Below are 20,575 nucleotides of genomic sequence, written 5' to 3'. Positions count from 1 at the left end.
ATTTCCCCAATATTGGGCATTTTAATGTGATTCCATGGTCAACTCTCTAAACATCGCCAATAGTGGCCAAAATTAATCCAGATTTTAAAAAATAAAAACGCTAAATTTGTCGCCAAGCTGGCGAGAAAACTTGGCGACCAAAAGCTTGGTGATATATTGCCAAGTGTTTGCCAAACTATAACACCACTTGAGTTAGCATTGAAATTTATAATGATTTCCCCCCCAAAAAGGTGTAAAAGACCCCCTTTGAAGCATCTGAATGCAGCCAAAATGCGAGGTGCGCAACTAGACCCCCCATTAGTAGTCTACAACCAAATTTCACCTTTCTAGGACATACCGTTTTTGAGTTATGCGAGATACATACGCACATACATACATACGCACATTAGGGTGGTCACATGATACATGGGGAAAAACTTTTTTCAACTAATCTTTTGCGGCACCCCCTTAAAATGTGCCAATAGACTACAAAATGTTATTTGGGAAGTTTCAAGTCATTTCGATGATATTAACACGTGCCGTCAAGAAGCTCAAGTTAAGAAAAATGGCAATTTTTAGCAAAAAATCGTAGTTTTTCATCTGTAAAACCAAAACTATTCATTCTAGAAACTTCGTTCTGGTCTCATTTTATAGGGAATTTTATTCTCTTTAAGTCTAATTTCATCTAAATTCTTGTAAAAATTTATTAAACATTATTCAGGATTTTTCAAGTCAGGTCGTAGCTAATATCCTCAAAATCTCGTAAAAAGAACGAATCATTATAATATAAATTGTATTGTTTCTTTTAGTTAATGATTGTAACCTACTTACAATGTTAAGATATCAGATCAAAAGCAGCAATATTATCAGAAATATATGCAGTGAAATCCCGTTACGACGAATACTGATACAACGAAATATGTGTTTCAACGAAAGAAATTTTCAGCTCCGATTTGATTCCCCCTTACGCTGCTTGAATTTCATTACTACTAAAACCTCGAAACAACGAAGAAACTTTCTGGTAATTTGAAGTTCGTTGTAACAGGATTTCATTGAACTATAGTTATGTCTCTAAAACTCAAAGCTAAAACAAAAAACTGCATGTAAAACTAATGAAATTAGCTGGAAGAGGCCATAAATAGACGGAACGTTGTTTTCCTCCTCGGTGGTCAGCGCTAAACACTAGCTTAAAAATCCCAGTCTTGAAAGGGTTTTCGACCCCCCAGAGAAAGGAAAAACTACGATTCCCAGGATAGTGGCCTGTGTTCTTAGACGAGGACTTGTTAAGGCTTTCGTTAAAATGACAGTCATTTTATGGCTCCTTCTGCAGTATAAACCTGCGTTTTGTGAGTACAGTTTGTTACAGAAAAAGTTTTTGTACTTAGCTTGTTACTACTACACCTTAGAAGTTGGTTTGAAAGGAGTTTTGATTTGCAAAATAGGTATGTCCACTAGTCCTCAACCAGATATTTTTCAAGAATTTCAGGATGAATGATATAGATAAGAAGCAATTCAAAGCAAGTATAGAAGATTAAAAACGAAATAAGCAATCAAGGTGAAATTCCAAGCTTTCTTTTTGAGAAATAAAAACAGTAGCAGCTTAGGGATGCCTATAAGAAGTTCATTTCACTTTGCTTAACTTATTAAGGGAGTCTTTTTCCAAACAATGTTACTTTTCGAGTACCTGGCACTATTCATCACACAAGATGGATGGCAAAGACCATATGACGTAGTGAAAAGCAAAGAGATGTCAGTGGATTTTTTAAAGTTCCTTATAAAATGCGTTTAAAGTGCAGATCCTAGGTAGACTTTTATTGAATTGTTTTTCTAAATCATGCTATATAACAGCTCCTACCAGAGCTACTAGTACCATTTCTTGCCCCTAAGCAGAGGAGACGTTCCCCTATTATTTGTAATGATTATCTCGAAAATTTTAATTTTGGCAATTATATTTCTTTTCTTCTCACTGCCTCATATACTCCTTAAAAATATATCTTCTCAGGGATGAGCTTTCTTTAATCGATTTAAAGATAAAGGTATTAATGATATTTGTTTGTTTATCAACAATATTTACGGAAAAGTACGGTTTATTGTCTGCGATCCAGCTTTGGCCCCCAACCAAGATCCACAGTTAGTAAAATCTTTGGTTCAATACAAGAGTATTAATGAAGATGATGTAGGTACAGAACTACAAAAATAATTATCCATTTGTGGTCCCTGAACTCAGACAAGGTTGCATTTCCCTTTTTTGATGATATAGGGAGGAAAAAAAAAGATCAAAACAAAAAAGGCTGCAAAATTGAAATCCGAAGTAGGAGATAATGAAGATGATTGTGATAATAGGGATACAAAAGCATAGCTCAGTCTGAAAGAAGCATAGTTTATTAGATAAAGAAGTAGACTTTTTTCATTTCTCCTCAAACTTTTTAAGATGTACAATTTTTTTTTAAGATATTCGAAATCGATACGAAGTTTTTAAATACTGATATTGATGAATAATGTGGAAACCAATATTATGTTAAAGCTAAAAAGATAGTAAACAGTTTAAGGGTTGTCAATGGCACAGCTGAAACAGGTGTAAAACTAATTTCTAACTAACGACAGTTTCTATTACAAGTTATGTCCGAATGCAGGCACTTTTTTCCATTCATCAAAATCTATCATATCGAAGCCATTATCACTTTAACTTCTCAATGAAAATCAATATCATAATGATGTAAAATTTAACAGTGTAAGCAATAAAATGCATTAGATTTTTTCTTTTCTTTTTTATAATTTTTTAACACTGCTTTCTATTCTGAACTACTTAGTTCCTTCATTTTAAATCAGAAATTTGTTGCATTTAATTTTTAAAGTAGCTCCAAATGAATCCTTTATAATGGATAAATTAAAATCAACAAAGAGCAAATTAATGTAATTGAATATTGTAATGCTTTTATGTATTTGCATGAAAATTCCTTATTGATGATATCTTCCATGACGTGACCAGAAAAATGCCAAGTACATTTCTATAAATTTTGTTTAAAAATAGGATAAGATAACCTCATCACGAGAATAAAATTTCCTATAAAATGAGATCAGAACGAAGTGTCTAAGATGAAAAGTTTTGGTTTTAAAGAAGAAAAACTACGATTTTTTGCTAAAAATCACTGTTTTTTGTAACTTTAGCCTCTTTGCGGCACGTGTTAATATTATCGGATTGAGCTAAAACTTTGCAAATCATGTTTTCTAGTCCATTGGCACATTTTAGGGGGGTGCCGCGGAAGAAATTCGAAAATCGATTTTTTGTGACCACCCTAACGCACATACTTACGTACACACGAACGTCAAGAGAAAACTCGTTGTAATTAATTCTGGGATCGTCAAAATGGATATTTCGGGTGTCTATACGTTCTTAGGCATATATTCACGTGCGGTCAGGTTGAAAAAAAAACTCAATATTCAGTCTGAGGCGAGCAAAATGGAAATTAAGGCCGATTTTTGGGTCAAAATTTTTTCGTGAATACAATACTTTCTTTACTTCGTAAAAGGAAGTAAAAAGTGCGACATAATATACAGATATCCCCTAAATTGCTTATCATTGTTTGAATTAATATTCAGGTTTACGAATTGTCCATGTTAACTAAACATAAAACAAAAAAGCCTTTTCTCGCCGAATTTCGTGGACATAAAAGAAAAAAAAATAGGAACTTCATTTTCTCCGAAAGAGAAGAGGGAACAGCGCCTCTCCCCACCCGTAAAGAAATGACCCCGATTTCGAAGTTTTTTGGGGAGAGGGGGCGTTTCAATGGAGCTTATTAAGAACCATAACTTTTTGCCGACCTAGTGCGATCCCGAGATGTGGCATCCAGTCCTTCCATATGCCACCACTAATGAACGGATGTGATACTGGAGATTTTTGGCGCCCAGTCTCCCGCCAGATGGAAGCATCTGGAATCTCACGATGCGAAATTGTCCCACGAATTTTATTTAACCGAGACTGCTGAGCCAAATAGGTACTTCAAGGGATCTTTAACATGTCGCATAATCATGTGATATAGACGCTGAAGGTTTTCTTCATCTTAGAAAATCACCAGTTGAGCACTTTGATAGCGGGAGCTCGCGACCAGAGACATACATGGCCGTCGACAGTGAGAAGAATAAATGCGTGGAATAGCAAACCTAGTCAGTCAGTGTTTTAAAGGGACTTTTCATATCGGCATCCGAAATTACGTTTTAACTATTTTAATGCTCTGTAATCAGTAATTTTCAACTAATTTTAAAACTTCTCTAAAAAGCCACATTTTAAATTTATGTATTCAAAAATAATAACTTTTGTCTCATACTCATTTATTTGGAATCTTTTACTGAAGAAACGTGTTTAAGGAGAATAATAAGCCAAATCGAAAGTGGAGTTATCAAGTGCAACTGCCACCAAGCATGCAGGTACGATTCTTTACATTGATCTGTTAGTCTATATTTTTGCTTTTAGATTTTTTTTTCGGTGGTCATATACTGAGTTTGATTCATAAGTCGCATAGCTGTAACTGCATAAACTGCTGTTTTTATCAAGTAGTCAATGTACTCAAAACGGGTGGTAAATATCAGATTATATGTGTGTGTGTTTTCGAACATTGTTCTTTGACTTCGTCATGATGAAACGAGAAAGATGCCAAACAAAGAGACGTTTTGACTTCGGAAATAGACCTCGGTTTGACCTCGGCTATACCTCCTGCTCGTTTCGCTCGCCGACCGCCCGTTTGCCGTTTAGGGCGACTCGCTTGGCGTCAAAGTTAGTAAGTCCTCTCCAAATTTGGGACCAACCGAATTGGCTGGAAGAACGCTACTTGACATTTTAATTAGTATCTCTGCTAATTAAAACCGAACGAAGATGAGACCGGGAGAGATAGGTTCCTCGTAAAATTTTGAATTTGTTGGTACTTTGTTCGACTATCAACTCCCAGTGGTTCTTGAGCATGTGAAGCTTCTGACTGACTGACAGACGCGCTGATTTTTAATAGTATAGAACATCTTTTCTTAATTTCTTTGCTAAGTTGAACCCTTTTTTCTGTCCATTTTTTTCCAACCCCTAGTTTACTTTGAACAGAATAGTTTAAATGGAAATTTCAGAAATGGCTTACTTATAACAAGTATTATAATAATTGCTATCAAAAAGTAACACAAAATGCCTTTAAATAATCAAATGTCGTTTCAATAAAATTTTCCCATTGCATTCTTGTGCTGGCAATAAATGACTTCTAACTCCGCAATTCATTCGGATGTTTTTTCTTCTGTTCATAAGGAAAATATTGATTAAAAAACTTTGCTCAATTTTTTTAAATCGATTTTTAAGTGACTAATTAAAAAAAAAACGAAAGCATGGTAGTGTCGCGGAACACTTGAGTGATCTTTATGAAACCCTGGGTCTTCAGTTTCTATTTTTCACCTTCGGCGACAGTGACTTCGTGATATGTCGCAACAGCTCAAAACTTTAATACAACTTAAAGCTCGGTGAGTTAGCAAAATAATATGAATTGAAGTTTTAATTAATATATCTGCTAAATAAAGTCGTATTAGAAATATGAAAACGTAAGAACTGCTTCCCTCGTAAAATTTTGAATTTTTTGGTACTTCATTCGACTCTCAACTCCTGTCCTATGAGTCCTCGAGGAAATAAGGCTTCCTTCAGGTAGACGAGCATAGATTTAAATAGTTTCTGAATTCGACCCTGCTTCTATTGAATAATATTGAATAGGGAAAGACTCTAGCTCTAATGTTATGATAACGAATTCCTCTACTTAATTCACCTTTTTTGAACCTCCAGCGCAGAAAGGGAGGTGTTTGCGGATTTGACGTGTGTGTTTGGGTGTAGTTCCTAAAGAATAAACTTTTTTTTTAATTTGATTTAATTTAAAGTGCTCTTATCTCGGTCTCATTCTTGAAATACTTCAATTACCGAAAATATCAATAAAAAAACAGCTAAAATTAGCAATCTTTCTCAATTTTGATAGAGGCACGCGGACTTACTCACATGTTTGAAACATTAATACAAATCAAAAGAACGAATCTTTCTGCGTATTTAATGGGATTTGTTTGGAGCTTCCAAGATATCTAGAATTGGAACAATAAATTTTCTTAGTATATTTTAAAGAACTATCTAAGCCTTTCAAGCGATTGGTAATAATTTCGATATAAGCAGACAATATGAGAAGTATTAATAATTAATCTTCATGCTACCATTACTGAATATTTTATCTGTGTTCTAGCCAAGAGATTCTTCTGAATATGAAGTGTTGCCTTCGTCGGTTTTTTTTCCCCTAAATTTAAAATCAGTTTTCTCTCAATAAAATGTATGCAACTTAGTGTATGCCAAATGATTTTGTCATGTCAGTGAATTGTGTGATCATATAAAGATTTTTGGGCAGTGGTAGCCCGATCGGTAGAGTGTCAGATTCGGGGCCGGAGGGTCCTGAGTTCGAACCTCGATGGTCGAAGATCCACCGTCGTCATTAAAGGGGACTGGGCGACGTTAAATATGCTCGTGGTCTCAATGTCCTCCAAGTGAAACGATACCTCTGGGGGTGCTAGCACCAGGTAGCTATTAGCTCCTGATCTAGTTCTAAATTCTCATTAACTGTTCGATCCGGTAATGGTGCTGCCATCTATCGGTATAAAAAATAATGGAGGCAAGGCACTTAGTATGCAGTCCTCGACATAAATACAGTTGTAGTCAGTTGTGACTCGGAATCGAAGTAAATATAAAGATTTTTAATGGAGCAATAAATTGAGATCCATTGTATCATATAAGCTCATACAATGTCCTTTTTAATTAAAACTTACAATAAATACTACTATGGTTGGGGCAAATCTAACATGGCAGTGTCGCAATGCTATGATTAAGCTCTGCGTATAATCTCCACAATGCTGCAGGCTAGGTTTGCCTCAACTATACTCATTAAGCTTTCTTTCATTTAAAAATGTTTGAATTTATGCATTTTCAGCGAAGATCTATACAAAACTTCCTTAACAGCAGGAGCAATTAATACGAAATTCTTCAGTTTTATCAAGTCTATCAAAACGTTAGAAAAAGTGAACAATGAGACATACACAGCTTCTTTTCCAAGAGACAGGTATCTTTAATGATTCAATCTTACTGCAAAATATTTATTATTGTAAATCAAAAAAAGTTTCTCCGACTTGATTTCAGTGGTAGTTTTCTATTTCTCAATGACAGGGGCTTATACAAGGGGAGGGTCATTGTGCTACTCCCCTCCCACAAAAAAAAAAAAAAAAACATATCGACAAATCGACAATAGTATCCGCCCACATTGTGTCAAACAATGTATGAATAAAATGCAAACAATTTCAGTAGTATCTTATATTTGTTAATTATTTTTGAAATTAAAAATTTTAAACACTACTTATTTCTATTGCTTATGAAATTAATTTATAAAATTTATGCCTATTAGGAGCCTCCTTCCTGGCCGATTTGGTGCGTTTTTTGACACACAAGCTGTTTCAGAAATTTTTCGTACCCAAAACGTACTTTCATGGGGGTGGGGAGGGTCATTCTTTAGCATGATCCCCACCCCCTCCCCCGAAATGGTGGTCTGTATCCCCCTTTGCTAAGCGACTGATCATTTTACTAGCTTTTGTGATATTGTCCGCAACCACAATCTATACCTCAGAGTCATGTCCAAGGGAAGGGTTTTAGGGGTTAAACCCCTCCCATTGAAAAATAATAAACAATGAATCGTTAAATGATTTTCCAAAATGTATTTTAAGTTTGAATTAATTTTATAGTCAATACTATACAGTGTTCATCCTCTTTAATATTTCCCAATCTTTAACAATTACCATTTTCCTGAATTGTAGAATTCCCAAGCACCTTCACTGCTAAATGTTTGAAAAAAATTAACAGTGAAGGAATGGCGGAAGAGTATGGCGATGCTCAGCATGCAGAGGTAAATTATTTGAAGAGTGTATTAGAGAAGGATGTACTCAAAAAAAAAAAAAATCAAAGGGACAGAGGAAATGGTTACTTTGCTTATTATTAGGTTTTTTTTTTTTTTTTTATGGCCGAAAAAGGAAAACTTATTGCTTTTCGGGAAAGGATATATCCTCAAATCCCTTCCCTTGGATGCGCCTTTGGAGTTGAATGAATTTGTCGTTTCACATATAAGAAGAATATTTCTATGCGAAATAGCAATTGTTTGGTGTAGAATTTCTATTTTCATTAAATTCCTGTTTAATATTATTTAATGGAAAAGAAAAAAAAAGTAACTAGCATTAGGTGGAATAAAAGGAATATGTGTGACCTTTTTTTCCATTTTCTCAAAATATTGAACTGTAAAAAAAAAAGATTTTATTTATTAAAACACAAAATGTAAAAAACAAAAAAAAAGTCTACTTATCGAACTAAAATGAACTATTCAACACGCTTAGTTAGTTTTCCTTTGACAGATTAAATTATAAACGAAAAAAGTGTGCTACACTTAATTCCAATTACCTGTGTCCCTGTGTGATTATTGTAACTATGTTCAGTAACATAAAACTGAATTCCAATGACTTTTCTTCGGATTTCTAAGCATCAAAATTCCTCGATTAGCTCCCTCCCCCCTCTTGAGTATTTCTTGCTACACCCTTTGGTATGATAACTCGATTCTATAAAAAGTTTAAACATCACATCGCTAAACGTATAGGGTAACGGCACCAGTAACAGACAAGGGTCCAGTAACAGACAGTCGTAAGTTTAGATTTTAATGATAAGAATTTTAGAAGGGTAAAACTAATGTTGCTGTGGCCCATGAATACGGTGCAACCATCTAGTGTTATCAGAGTGAATTTTATGAGCCAGTTGGTATTTACAGGGCAGGGGTGGAAGGTTATGAAAAACCACTATGACATCAGCAGGTGTTTCATGTTCATTTAAATTTAATAAGGCATTTCAAAAATTAAAAAACTTTTGCACATTTTGAAGAGAAAAAGGGAATTTTGTCCATTACTCATCCTTTCCTCATCGGCTCATCCTATCAGATTTACCGGTGTCTGTTACTGGGGGGTCGGACCTTTTTTCGAAATTGAGCATATAAAATTAAAATTAACTAACTCAGAGTACGCAGAAGCAACCAAAGGTTAGATATGATGTAGTTGCACGAGAGAAAATTAGTTTAAAAAGTCTAATTACATTAAAAGGTCAAAAAATTGGGTTGACCTGAGAGATATGTCTTAAGCATGTCTGTTACTGGTGCCGTTACTCTAAAACTGAATCGAACAAGTGGAAATTCTTAGTGTTTCACTATTTGAATAAAGTTACATTGTTATGCACTGGAACGAAGATATGTTTCGGTGGGACTTCCTCTAGTCGTCCACGGAATCGCAGTGATATCTAAATTATATTTTAACTAGCTGCGTTGCCCGGCTTTGCCCGGTCTACCTTGGAAATAAAAATTGTGTCAAGTGACGGTATATTCAACAATCAAGCGTAAAAAATAAATTTAAAAAAAAAATAATGATTTCCCTTCCAAACAATGACGACAGATATTAAAATAGTTTAAAGAAATTAAATCAAAAAAGATGGATTTAAAATGCGAAACCATGGAAACACAAAATAAAAGTTTAAGGAAATAAAATGCGAAAGAAAAATGGTTCACAATTTGAATGAAATCCAGATTTCTTAAACTTGATTTTAAAAGGCTTGTAACTTTTTTTCCTTTCGAGAAAAAAGCTTATTTTTTTCGATCATAGCTCGAGTTAGATCTGGAGTAAAAAAAGGTCGCTTTTTCCAATGGCGTCAAAAAGAAAGCTGTGGGATCATTCCTTCACTTTTTATTGATTTATTTAATGAAGGAAGTAGTGCTTAAATTTCAGCTAAGCCTAAAAAAATCGAGCTAAAAACGCACATAACTCCCGCCGTAATAAAGTTAGAGCATTGAAACAAATTGCTTAGAACGCGGAAAATTCTACCCTTTCTAACGATATGTAATATTAATCTGTGCAAGTAATTTTTCACCCCCATATTTGAGAATTTATGTGAAAATTGGACGTAAATTGGAATAAAAAAAGAACTAAACATCGAATTTTATTCGAACTGGTCCGCAAACCTTTTCAGGACTTAAAAGAACAAACTGAAAATTTCAGCTCAATCGGCCGGATAGTTCTCGAGTTTTGCGAGTTCAAACACACAGACGCTTTTTGGGGACTTCATTTCATGCTATGTAGAGATTAAACTTAACACTCTTTGAACAGTAATATTTAAATTTGAAAGTGCTGAATTGTGAGATATCATCGCTGAAAAGTGAAACAAGTGTCGGCTTTTGTCCCATGAGGTTAGTATAGCTGGAGTTGATGACAATTGGATATTCATTGATTTATCTCGATCAGGGGTGATTATGCTCCTGCTGTTTCTTGTTATAACTCTTCGGGTTCTGAAAATTAATTTTTTTTTTCTCAAAGTTTTTGATTTAAATCCATTTGGGACGAAATATTTTTTTTTCTTTAAAATTAATATTCGCTTTCTTCTGTTGTTAAATGCAAACCAAACTTTTTTTTTTTTTTTTTTTTTTTTTTTTGCATCTTTACACCACAACTTGCAGAGAATTCATGTGGTACTCTTGTAACAAAAATGAAAGCTGTAATTTGAACTGATACAAATGAACAAATTTTTACAGCAACTATATGCTGCAAACGTACAAACGTATACAAAAATCAATGCCCATGATATTAAAAGAAAATCCCTTGAATTAATAAAAATCCCCCTAACTCCCTCGCCCACTTAAAACAATCATTTTTCTTTGACTAAAATGCGTGCATACCCTTTTAAAAAAAACCTATAAAGATTTCTTTGCAGTTCAAAGTAATTCGCAAAAACATTAAATTTCATTAACAACTGCTTTAAACCAGAAAATAATCCACCGACTCTATTGTTTATCGCGTAACTCGCCAAGCGACCACGCTTCCGTAACCCAGCAGATTAGTGATACGATCTTTTAAACAAAAACGTCTTCACGAAAAACAACGTAATTAAAAAAAACAAACAATATATTGAACGAAAGGATGATCCTGCATCTCCCTCCCCCGCATAGGCGGATTTACGGAGGTGTCAGGGGGTGCGCGGCACACCCAACAATTTTGGTTGGATTTTCAAATAAAATTTAAATGATATATATTTTATCAGGAGAAAATACATATTTCTCCTCAGAAATTTTGTAAAACAACTTATATTTTTCTACAGCTAAATACAAGTTAATTTACTTGAAAGCAAACCCAAAAATATAATAATAGGCAGCTTATTGTGAGACCCGGTCACCACACATCGCCAGTGCGAATAAAATTGTGTTACACGAATTAAAAAGAAGTATTTTTCCATCAAAAAAAGAAAGATGATAAATAATTACATAAATCAAATAAAAACATTCCTTTAATTATTTTTCAGTACTGTATTATATGATAATTTTATACTCTGTAATTTGGTATTTATTGGTATAACATTACAATTTTCTTTTTCTTTGAAACAACCATGGCTAACAAAGTCAAAAAATATGGCTATTGTGATGTACTTCCTCAAAAACGATATAAAGTCCTTACACATCATTCCAGTAAACAGTACAATAAAATCACTCTGAAATCAACTAAAAACCAACGTTTCCACTGTAAAATTTCAAAATCTTGTGAAGGGGGCGGGGCAGTGCTATCACTGAGTTCCGCTACTAAAGTAAGTTGCTTTTGTTGCCTTTAATATGAATAATAGTCTCCAAAATAGCTACCAGATACAGAAAATAATTTTTAAAATAGTCTCCTATTAAAAAAAAAATAGCATTTATATCATTTTAATGCCATGAAGTGGGACAGACCTACGTGGGGTAAATTTTCTCCAAACAACCTTTAAAAAGGAAAACTTCAAAAAATATTTTCCAAATTTTAGCCCAACCCTGAATAAACACTAGAGAGAAACCAGCACTGACATATTCTAGTATATTTTTCTCACTGTCTGACTGTTAGTATTAAAGACTGTTAGTATTAATTTAAAAAAAAAGAAGTAGTTCAGAAGCAGAAATCACGATTGCAAAAACTAATCCTTTACAAAAATCGCACTCGCAAAAACGATACCGTTATGAAAATTGCGATCTTTTGCGATCGCGACGAAACTTTACGAAACTTTTTTTAATACAAAAAATAATAATAAATTGCACATTTTTTCTGGTCGTGAATGTTTTATTACATTTCATTTTCCCACTTTTTAAAACGATTGCTTTGAAAACTTAAATGGGGTAAAACTTTTCCTTTTTTTCCGTGGTAACTAGGGGGTAAACTTAAAAGCGATTTTTTAATTTTTTTTTTAAATTTTCTCCTAGGAGAAAAAAAAACTAGGTTTTTTACGAATTTTAGTTATACTTACTAAAATAGTCGCTGTATTTTACAACTGATTGCAAAATACTCGCTTTTGTCATCAAAATAGTCGCCTTTGCCGTCAAAGTAGCAGTTATAGTCGCCATTTGCATTGTGGTATCCCCTCCCCATCCTCTGTATTGCAATGGCGTAGCTATACAATTTCTGTCGCCCTGGGCGGTTCCTCTATTTGTCACCTTTTCATTGAGACATATCTAATATATTAAAGCATTGAAAATTATCGTTCAAAATATAAAACTTCATTTAAGGTAGCAAAGGGAAACTAATTTAATCTGCATTCTTCCTACAAAAATTAAGGGGGCGGGATCAGGCACCTATCTCGGAGAAATACTCTGAATTTACATCAAAAATTGCAGTTAAAAGTAACTTTTGGGGGAATGGGGTTCTCTACCGAACCTTTATTAAAACTGAAGTCAGTTGGGGACGATGGAGAGTCAGCTTTTATTCCGTAACAAAGTTCCAATAATTTGCTTTCCCTGCATTAATTCAGCACTGGCAAAGAAACATATATTACAGAAATATATTTGCTATTTATATACATAAACAGATGTTATATTTCAGAAAGATATTCAATGTTACATATTTGAATATTTTCCGAAATTTAAGTTTTAAAAATACAATTTAAGTGTTGAATTACAATTTAAGGACATTAAGTGAATGAGGAAGGTTCAAGGGCTCACTACAGAAATATTTCAACTTTGAACACTGAAATGACCGTTCAGTCATACCAAAACCTTATATTTCAAAGGGTTTCTTTTTTCTTTGCCTCCAGTATTAGATTTAAAGTATGATTCCCTTATTTGATTTTTTTACACCAAAAGTGCTGAATCGCCGCCCCGAAAAGTACGCCGCCCCGGGCGGACAACCCTCTCCGCCCCTTCCTAGCTACGCCACTTCTATATTGTTGCACCCCCTAAATTCACAGCCTAAATCCGCCTATGCTCCCCCGTAGAAAAAATAATAATTTAACTCAAATACGCAACGCAATTTACATAAAGTGATCATTCCGCACCCCCTAGGGCTCCCAGGTGCAGACCCTAGGAATACGTTCGAATTTTGTACTAAGTATCAAGGCTGTAGGTTTAATGGGGCCTCCTGGGCATCGCTCACAAACAAAGAAACCAACAACGAAATAAACATTGTCTTCTTTACATAGGCTCCCCGAACCGAAATTTCTGAGCTGGCAAAAATTTTCGTTAGTCATCATTATTAAAAATTCAATTTTTGTACTAAAAAACATTTGAAAAAAAAATTATTTTTATTGCTGTCCCCAATTTTGCCGAATCGTCCGACAAATTTGGCGAATAAGGAAATTTTTTGGAAGGACCCAGTGATCTCCCGTGAAATCTCATTGGTCACCCCTGCTCCCTTATTGATAGAAATATGAAACTTGTATAGTTTTCAGATATCAGTCAGGTGCTACAAAAAGAGACAAAATATTTTACTAAACTCATGTTGTAAAAACATTTATTTGTTCATTTTTTAATGATGTTTCCTTATAGTAGGACTATTCTGGGGTTGAAAGTATATTACAGAACTCTGTTGCTAAGAACAGTTTTAGAAAGACCAGCATACAGCGTAAGTACACAAGCTAAGAATGTTCGCTCTATTACCGTTTATAAGCCTTTTAAAAATCAGATGCTTTTGCTTTCTGTTATCGATTTTAATTAATTTTTCGAGTTGAAAATAAATGTTTCATCGTGAACAAATTAACATTGCGTTGCATTAAAAATGCTACTGACACCATAATTGCTGATTCTTATGTAAAATAACTTCCTGAATCTTCATCTGACCATAGTTTTCCCCCATTACCCATCACTTTTTGCAAATATCTACCGTCCCCCCCCCCCCCTCCTTTTATTTAAAAACTTTTTGACAATTTTACAGCCTTTAATTTGATTTGTAGAGGAAGGGAGCAGAATATTTACCGTTAACATTCTTCTGAAGGACAACGGAGGTGAAAAGTTGAGAAACATAAAAAAATGTGTACCAAGGAGGGAGACTTGGAGTGGTATTCTCCCCTGAAATATTCAAAAAGTTATTTAAAAAAACAGTCTTTTTTATTCTGCTTTTACCCGCCAACACTTATTTTTTGATGTAAAACCAGAGTATATGTGTTAATTAACAGCTGTTACGTTTTATGCATTTATGTCAACCCACTATACTAAAACATGGTGTTATTTTATGTTATGCCAGTTGTGCTTTAGTTGACATGCTTAAAAAGTTAGACAACAACGTAGGAGTTCGTTTGTCTTCAAGAAACGTGATTTCGACGTGATATAATGTTGACTTTCTTTTTCATCACAGACGCGCTTCCTTTTCATCATACACTAAGAATAGTAGTTAATTTTACTGTAAAAATAAATCCACATATTATTAGATTTTAATCAAATAATACTGTCTCGGCACATAACATTAAAAAAAAAAAATCTTAGTAATATTTTTACAACTTTATAATGTTTTGTACTTTTTTTTTGCAGTGGGAGACTTTGGTGGCTAACATTGGTGGCAACTTAGGATTCTTCATGGGACTTACACTCATCACATTCTTTGAAATTTTTGAATTCTTTTGTGACATTATTTTAGCTTTCATTAAATATAGATAGTTTGTTTCATATTTATTTAAGGCCTTCTTTGGTACTTATTTGTTTATAATATATTTTATATTTATTGAAAAGTGAAGGGAACAAGGAAGAAAGACATTTCGATTTTGCCAGCGTTTGAGAAAATCGCATGAGGAAATTTAAAACCCTACTGTCCAACCACGGATTGCATGGAATTTTCAAACGTCCAGATAAGACGAATCTGTGTGAATGAAGGGGAAAAAGTAAAAATTTGATGCGCGTATTCCACTCATTTGAATGAGGCTCGGATTTTCAAAAATTGACATCGGTAAAAAATAGCAGATTCGTCCATTTCCGGCTGTAAAACGAATGTTTGTCTTTCCATACAATCCGTGGTCAGACAGTATCGTACTGTAAACAATGGGGTGGTATTTTGCCTTGATCTGTCTAATTTCATGCTGTGATTTTGAACTCAACACGAACAAAAAAAAAAGAAGATATTTTGCCTTTCTTCCATGTACTATTCAAATAGTATTTATGACAATGGCAATCTAAGCACAGAATAAAATTAATATTCTCAAACTGCAATTTTTGCTACTAGATTTGACTAGAACTGTATCTGGATTAAATATCAGAGTCAGAGTAATAGATTGAGGTAGAAGTAGGTGGTCAATAGATGCAGGTAACCAGTGGCGTAGCTCCAGTGTTTGCCGTCCGGGGCGGTTCCTCAATTTGCCGCCCTTTCGTTGTGAAATAGCTTTTACATAAAACTGTCAAAGTTTTAAACTAGAAAATTTAATTGAAGAAAAAATAAAACTTAATTATTTTCTATATACAGTGAAACCTGTGTAAGTTGACCACTCGCGGTGCAGCACTTTGGCGGTCAACTTAGACAGGTGGTCAACTTATAAAGGGAGGTGTTTTTTTTTTTTTTCTCATTTCTTGCACCATGTATTAATTTTTGACGAATTCACCCTTACTCTTTCTGTTCAACTCACTTTCAGTGTTTAACATTATTGAAAGTGAAACAATAATTAAAAATACTATTCAAATAATTTTGTTAGTTTTTCCTTGTTTTTAACTATATTAGACATTGTAGGTTTAGAAATTCCATATATGCCAGCTAATTTTCTCCAGCTTTTTCCATTTTCAATTAATTTTAATACTTCATACTTTTTATTAAGTTCAACTAACTTTTTTCTTGAAGCCTTTTTATGTATAGCACAAAGAGTAACAAGCTCGACTCTCCCAGTTCATAAAGACAAAATTAAAATATCCTATCTCTTAATCCCTTGCACCAGAAACATGTAACTTTACTCATTAGTAGGCCCAGATCTGTGTACCCGCAGTGCGAGGGGCCCGCGTCCTTACAGGGGCTAGCGGCCCTAGAAATTGAAGAAAAAATAGAAAAAAAAACTAGCACTAAGACTTATGAACTTTACAAATAGACACTGCTGGCCACTAGGGAGGAGCCCTACATATTTTGTTGCAGAAGGGCCCAAAATATATAGATCTGGGGCAGCTCTTTTTGCACAATTCCTGTGTTGCCACAACATATTGCAACTGAAAGAAAAGATTTTAAACTTTTCTACTGACACCTATTTCCATTGAACAGAGTACAAAAAGCTATCTCAAATAGAACAACAAATGAAAAACAAGTTTGGAGAATAAAGAGCAGCATAAGCTTTATGCTGCTGTTTAGTTAGTAAAATGCTAGTCTGTCATCAAAGCATTAAAAACATTCTTAGAAAGCTATCAAATAATAATAATAATAATAATAATGAATAATTAAGTAAATAAATAATAAAATAAAATAATTTGTTGAAGAAAGTTTAAAAAAATAAACCATGTGGTCAACTTACAAAGGGTTTTTTACAATACTTCAAACCAAATTTGGCATACATTAGTGGTCAAGATAGACAGGTGGTCAAGATAGAGAAATGGTCAAGTTACAGAGGTTTTCCTCCATTATATGAGATAGGACAAATTCCGTTCCTGACAAAAGTGGTCAACATAGACAGGTGGTCAACTTACAAGGGTGGTCAACTTTACAGGTTTTACTGTAATTTCAAATGAAAAAAAGGGGGGGGGAGAGATTAGGGCTCACACTTGGAGAAAATTGCTAAATTTAAGTCAAAAACCGTTATTTGAGTGAAGTTGTTAGAAAGGACGCGTCGGGCTTGCTCCCGATTTTTTACAAAATTAGTATCTTTTAATGTTTTTTTTTTTTTTTTTTTTTTTTTTTTTTTTTTTTTTTTTGACGTTAGGGGATCGGTGGGTAATGAAAGAAAATTTTACGATTTTAAAACGCAGCTTAGTCTACTTAAGAGAAGTCATGGAAATCGGGATTGGTCATTCTCAATGCGAAAATTTTAAGCTCGGGGAGACAGGGGCGCTGAGGTTTCTTACTGAAATGTTTTAAAATTGAAATCAATTTTAAGGAAATCTTCGGTGGTTTGGTTGAAAGGGGAAGGTTCGGGTTCTTTCTTTAGAAATTTTTTGTCACTGAAGTCTCAAAAATGAAATTCTAGGCTGTCTTTGGTAACGTTGAGGGGTTCCCCCTAATGGCATAAAAAATGTTGTGAAGCCAGGCGTTTCTTTCCTGAAAATTTCCGTAATTGACATCCGACTTTGGGTTTTAGTTTATAATGTTAGGAGGAAGAGGGGACAGAGGGAGATTTCCCTCTAAAAATCATTTATAAAGCTGGAGTTCATTTTAGACTATCCGTCAGAAGGAAGGGTTGGCGAGCTCTCCTACTCACGCAAATTTCTCAGAGAAAATTTTGGGCTATTTTTGCGGACGTTAGAAAAAGGGGTAAAGAGTTCTACCCTCGGAAACTTTTCAAAATTGAAGTTTTCAAAACGCAATTTTAAACTTTGGAGACGTTAGGTAAAAGAGGGAGGGCGGTTAAGGTGTCTCTCTCGGAAAATTTCCAAAACTGAAGTCCTAAAAACGTATTTTAGGTTATATTTGATCACGTCAGAAGATCAAGGACAGTCAGGGTTCAAATGCTGTTTTCACAAATTGATATTGAAGTATCGTAGCTTTGAAAACGTAATTTTAAGCTAGACTAATTTTAAGCTGAGACTTTAGAAGAGAGGGTGGGAGTTTTCGTCAGGAAAGTTTTCAGAATTAAAGGCCTAAATATATATTTTTTGGCTGTGTTTGCAACGTTAGGGGAAACGGCAGGGTAAGGGGATCTGGCCAGAAATTTTTCAACATTGAGGTCTAAAAACGTTTTTCTGAACTATCTTCATTGATGTCAGAAACAGGGATGAGATATTAAAGCGCTCTCCCGCTTAAAAACATTTTCGCACTATTAGAATACAGAGTGGGGGTGGGACAGGCTTCCAATAGGACTCGACCGATGCATCGGCGCCAAACCATTCAGGTACCAAACAAGTTAATTTTTGCGTTGTTTCTTGCAGCTGGATGTACGTATGTCTCTTATAAGTCATAACTCAAAAAATGGTAAGCTGTAGAAGGATAAATTTTTGCATGTGGGGTGTGCGTACGTTCCAGTTGTGCACTTCGCTTTTTGTTTTCGATCGGGTGTTCTGAAAAGCCTGTTTACTCATTTTTTGTGGCTATTAATTACTTATTTCAATGCAAAACTAATATAGCGTTTCAGACTGACGATCATGGGGTATATATTGCCGAATTGGAGATCATAGAAACAAATATGAGATGGCAAAACCGGTTTTTGTGTCATTTTATTTAGATTCTCGTTGAACCGACGGTAATTTTTAATTTTTCGATATTTGTAATATAAATCACAGTAATGCAATCTTTTCTGTATCGCCTCGGCGGAGTTTGAGGCCCGTCGAAATACATATAGGGTCCTTTGTACATTTAGGGTAACTTGTAAAACATTTATCATAAGCATTTTTGTAACTCCTACGGTGACCCTATGGTTATGGGACCTCTCGCGCAATTGTAACATTTGATAAATTTTAAATCTGACACTGCACGTCAAAACAAACTCGGGTGCAAGTTTTGAAAGGGTTTTTCTGTTCAATGTTGATGATTATTTTAAATTTTATTTTTTACGACTATTTTTTGAATTTCCGAGAACACTTGCGTGCCCCTCCTCCCACTCCCTCAATTTCTGAAATTAAACTCTAGTTGTACTTCTGAGTTATATAAAACTAACACCATTCATAAAATTAGACATTATTTTTTTTTTCAAACTTTATCTATTGTTTAGAAAGAATTTAGAGCATTACTGTAAGAAATTGATTAAAGATGTTTTGAATGGTGACGTAATTCGGAAATCAAAGCGACTTTTGAATTTTTTCTTCGGAAGTGCTGAAGTAGATTTAGAAACTCTTCCGAGGCGTTGGTGGTAGCGGTTCTGTACTAAAAAAGTGAGGCCGAGGTTGGGGCCGAAGTGTGAGTTACTCCAAAATCAGAGGTGACCTCCCTAACCCTACCTCGTCGTTTCAAGCATTTCTTAAATATTTAGCGATTATTAATTTTGATCAAGAAATGTCATTTTGCGTATTTCTCATACTTGTTTCACCTATATTTCGTAATGCGCCATCTTTTTTGCATCATTAATAGCGATCGATTTTTTCTGTTGTAAGTAACTATTTTTATGTATTATATAAAATCAATGAATAATTTATTTTCGTTTTTTTTTTTTTTTTTTTTTTTTTTTTTGTTGTTGAAAATTGTTGTTAAATTGAAAAATTTAATTTGAACTTGTTTGTAAAGCTTCATAAAAGATTAAACAATCATATTGTTCAATATTATGTTTGCAAACATCAGATCAAGTAGTATGTTTTGTCATTAACTTGGTGTAAATATTGAGTTTGTTTATTGTAGCTGCATTTTAAGAACCTCGCTCTTTTCATGGCTATTTCTTTTTTCAGCAAAATTTATGTCACTCTTATAGCTTTTATGAAAAATGCAAACTTTTCTATTCATAAATTTTAAATAAGTATAAAAGTATTCCTATTTTGATTTAATATTGTAATTTATCTCTTACCTTTTTTGTTCGATTTGATGACTAAAAAATGTCTACGTTCAATCTTTCCACTTTAATTGCGTAATTTATTGACGGTTTCATAGTTTTTTTTTTTTTTTTTTTGAATGATTAAACAACAGAATTTAATGTTTTTGAACTATATTTACTGTACTTATAAATCCATACATTATTATAATATTACTTAAATCTTAGTTATATGTCCAATTTGAAAAAACAAACCAATTGGTTATTAAACAGTCTCATTGTTTTTCTTCTTCTTTTTTTTGAGCAATCACGATTGCTTATTGCTTTCATTTGACTGTTTTGATGTCCTATCATTTTATTTTCCCGCCAGCACCCTCTGCCCAGCACCACCGCCCGTCGGCCGGCCTCACGATGCTGCTCCTATAGCGAAAACCGTCTCCAGGTTGAGTAAATATTCTACATTTACACGCACGTACACACACACACATACACACACATACACACACACGCACACACACATACACAAACACACTCAAACACATACAGACACCTACACCTACACACAACTACCCACACAATCATGCTTGCACACAGACACAAACACATATGCCTACACACACATACACATACCCCCCTTCAAAATTCAAATTAATTTTTTTTGGCAGTGTTCTTTCTTTTTCATCATACAGC

The 20,575-nt window shown here is 34.1% G+C and overlaps 1 protein-coding gene across 1 annotated transcript; it reads left to right on the top strand.

Moving 5' to 3' along the window:
* The first annotated feature begins 4,096 nt into the window (after positions 1-4,096).
* LOC129226749 (degenerin unc-8-like) lies at positions 4,097-14,972 on the top strand. Its single transcript, XM_054861380.1, has 5 exons — positions 4,097-4,109; positions 4,332-4,404; positions 6,960-7,088; positions 13,869-13,944; positions 14,847-14,972. Exons 1-5 carry the CDS (start codon positions 4,097-4,099, stop codon positions 14,970-14,972), a joined length of 417 nt encoding a protein of 138 aa, XP_054717355.1.
* Positions 14,973-20,575: the final 5,603 nt, after the last annotated feature.

The sequence above is a fragment of the Uloborus diversus genome, chromosome 7 (genome assembly GCF_026930045.1).
Source record: "Uloborus diversus isolate 005 chromosome 7, Udiv.v.3.1, whole genome shotgun sequence".
NCBI lineage: Eukaryota > Metazoa > Arthropoda > Arachnida > Araneae > Uloboridae > Uloborus > Uloborus diversus.
Note: the sequence above shows the minus strand (reverse complement) of the source record. Positions and strands in the feature narration are given on the sequence as shown.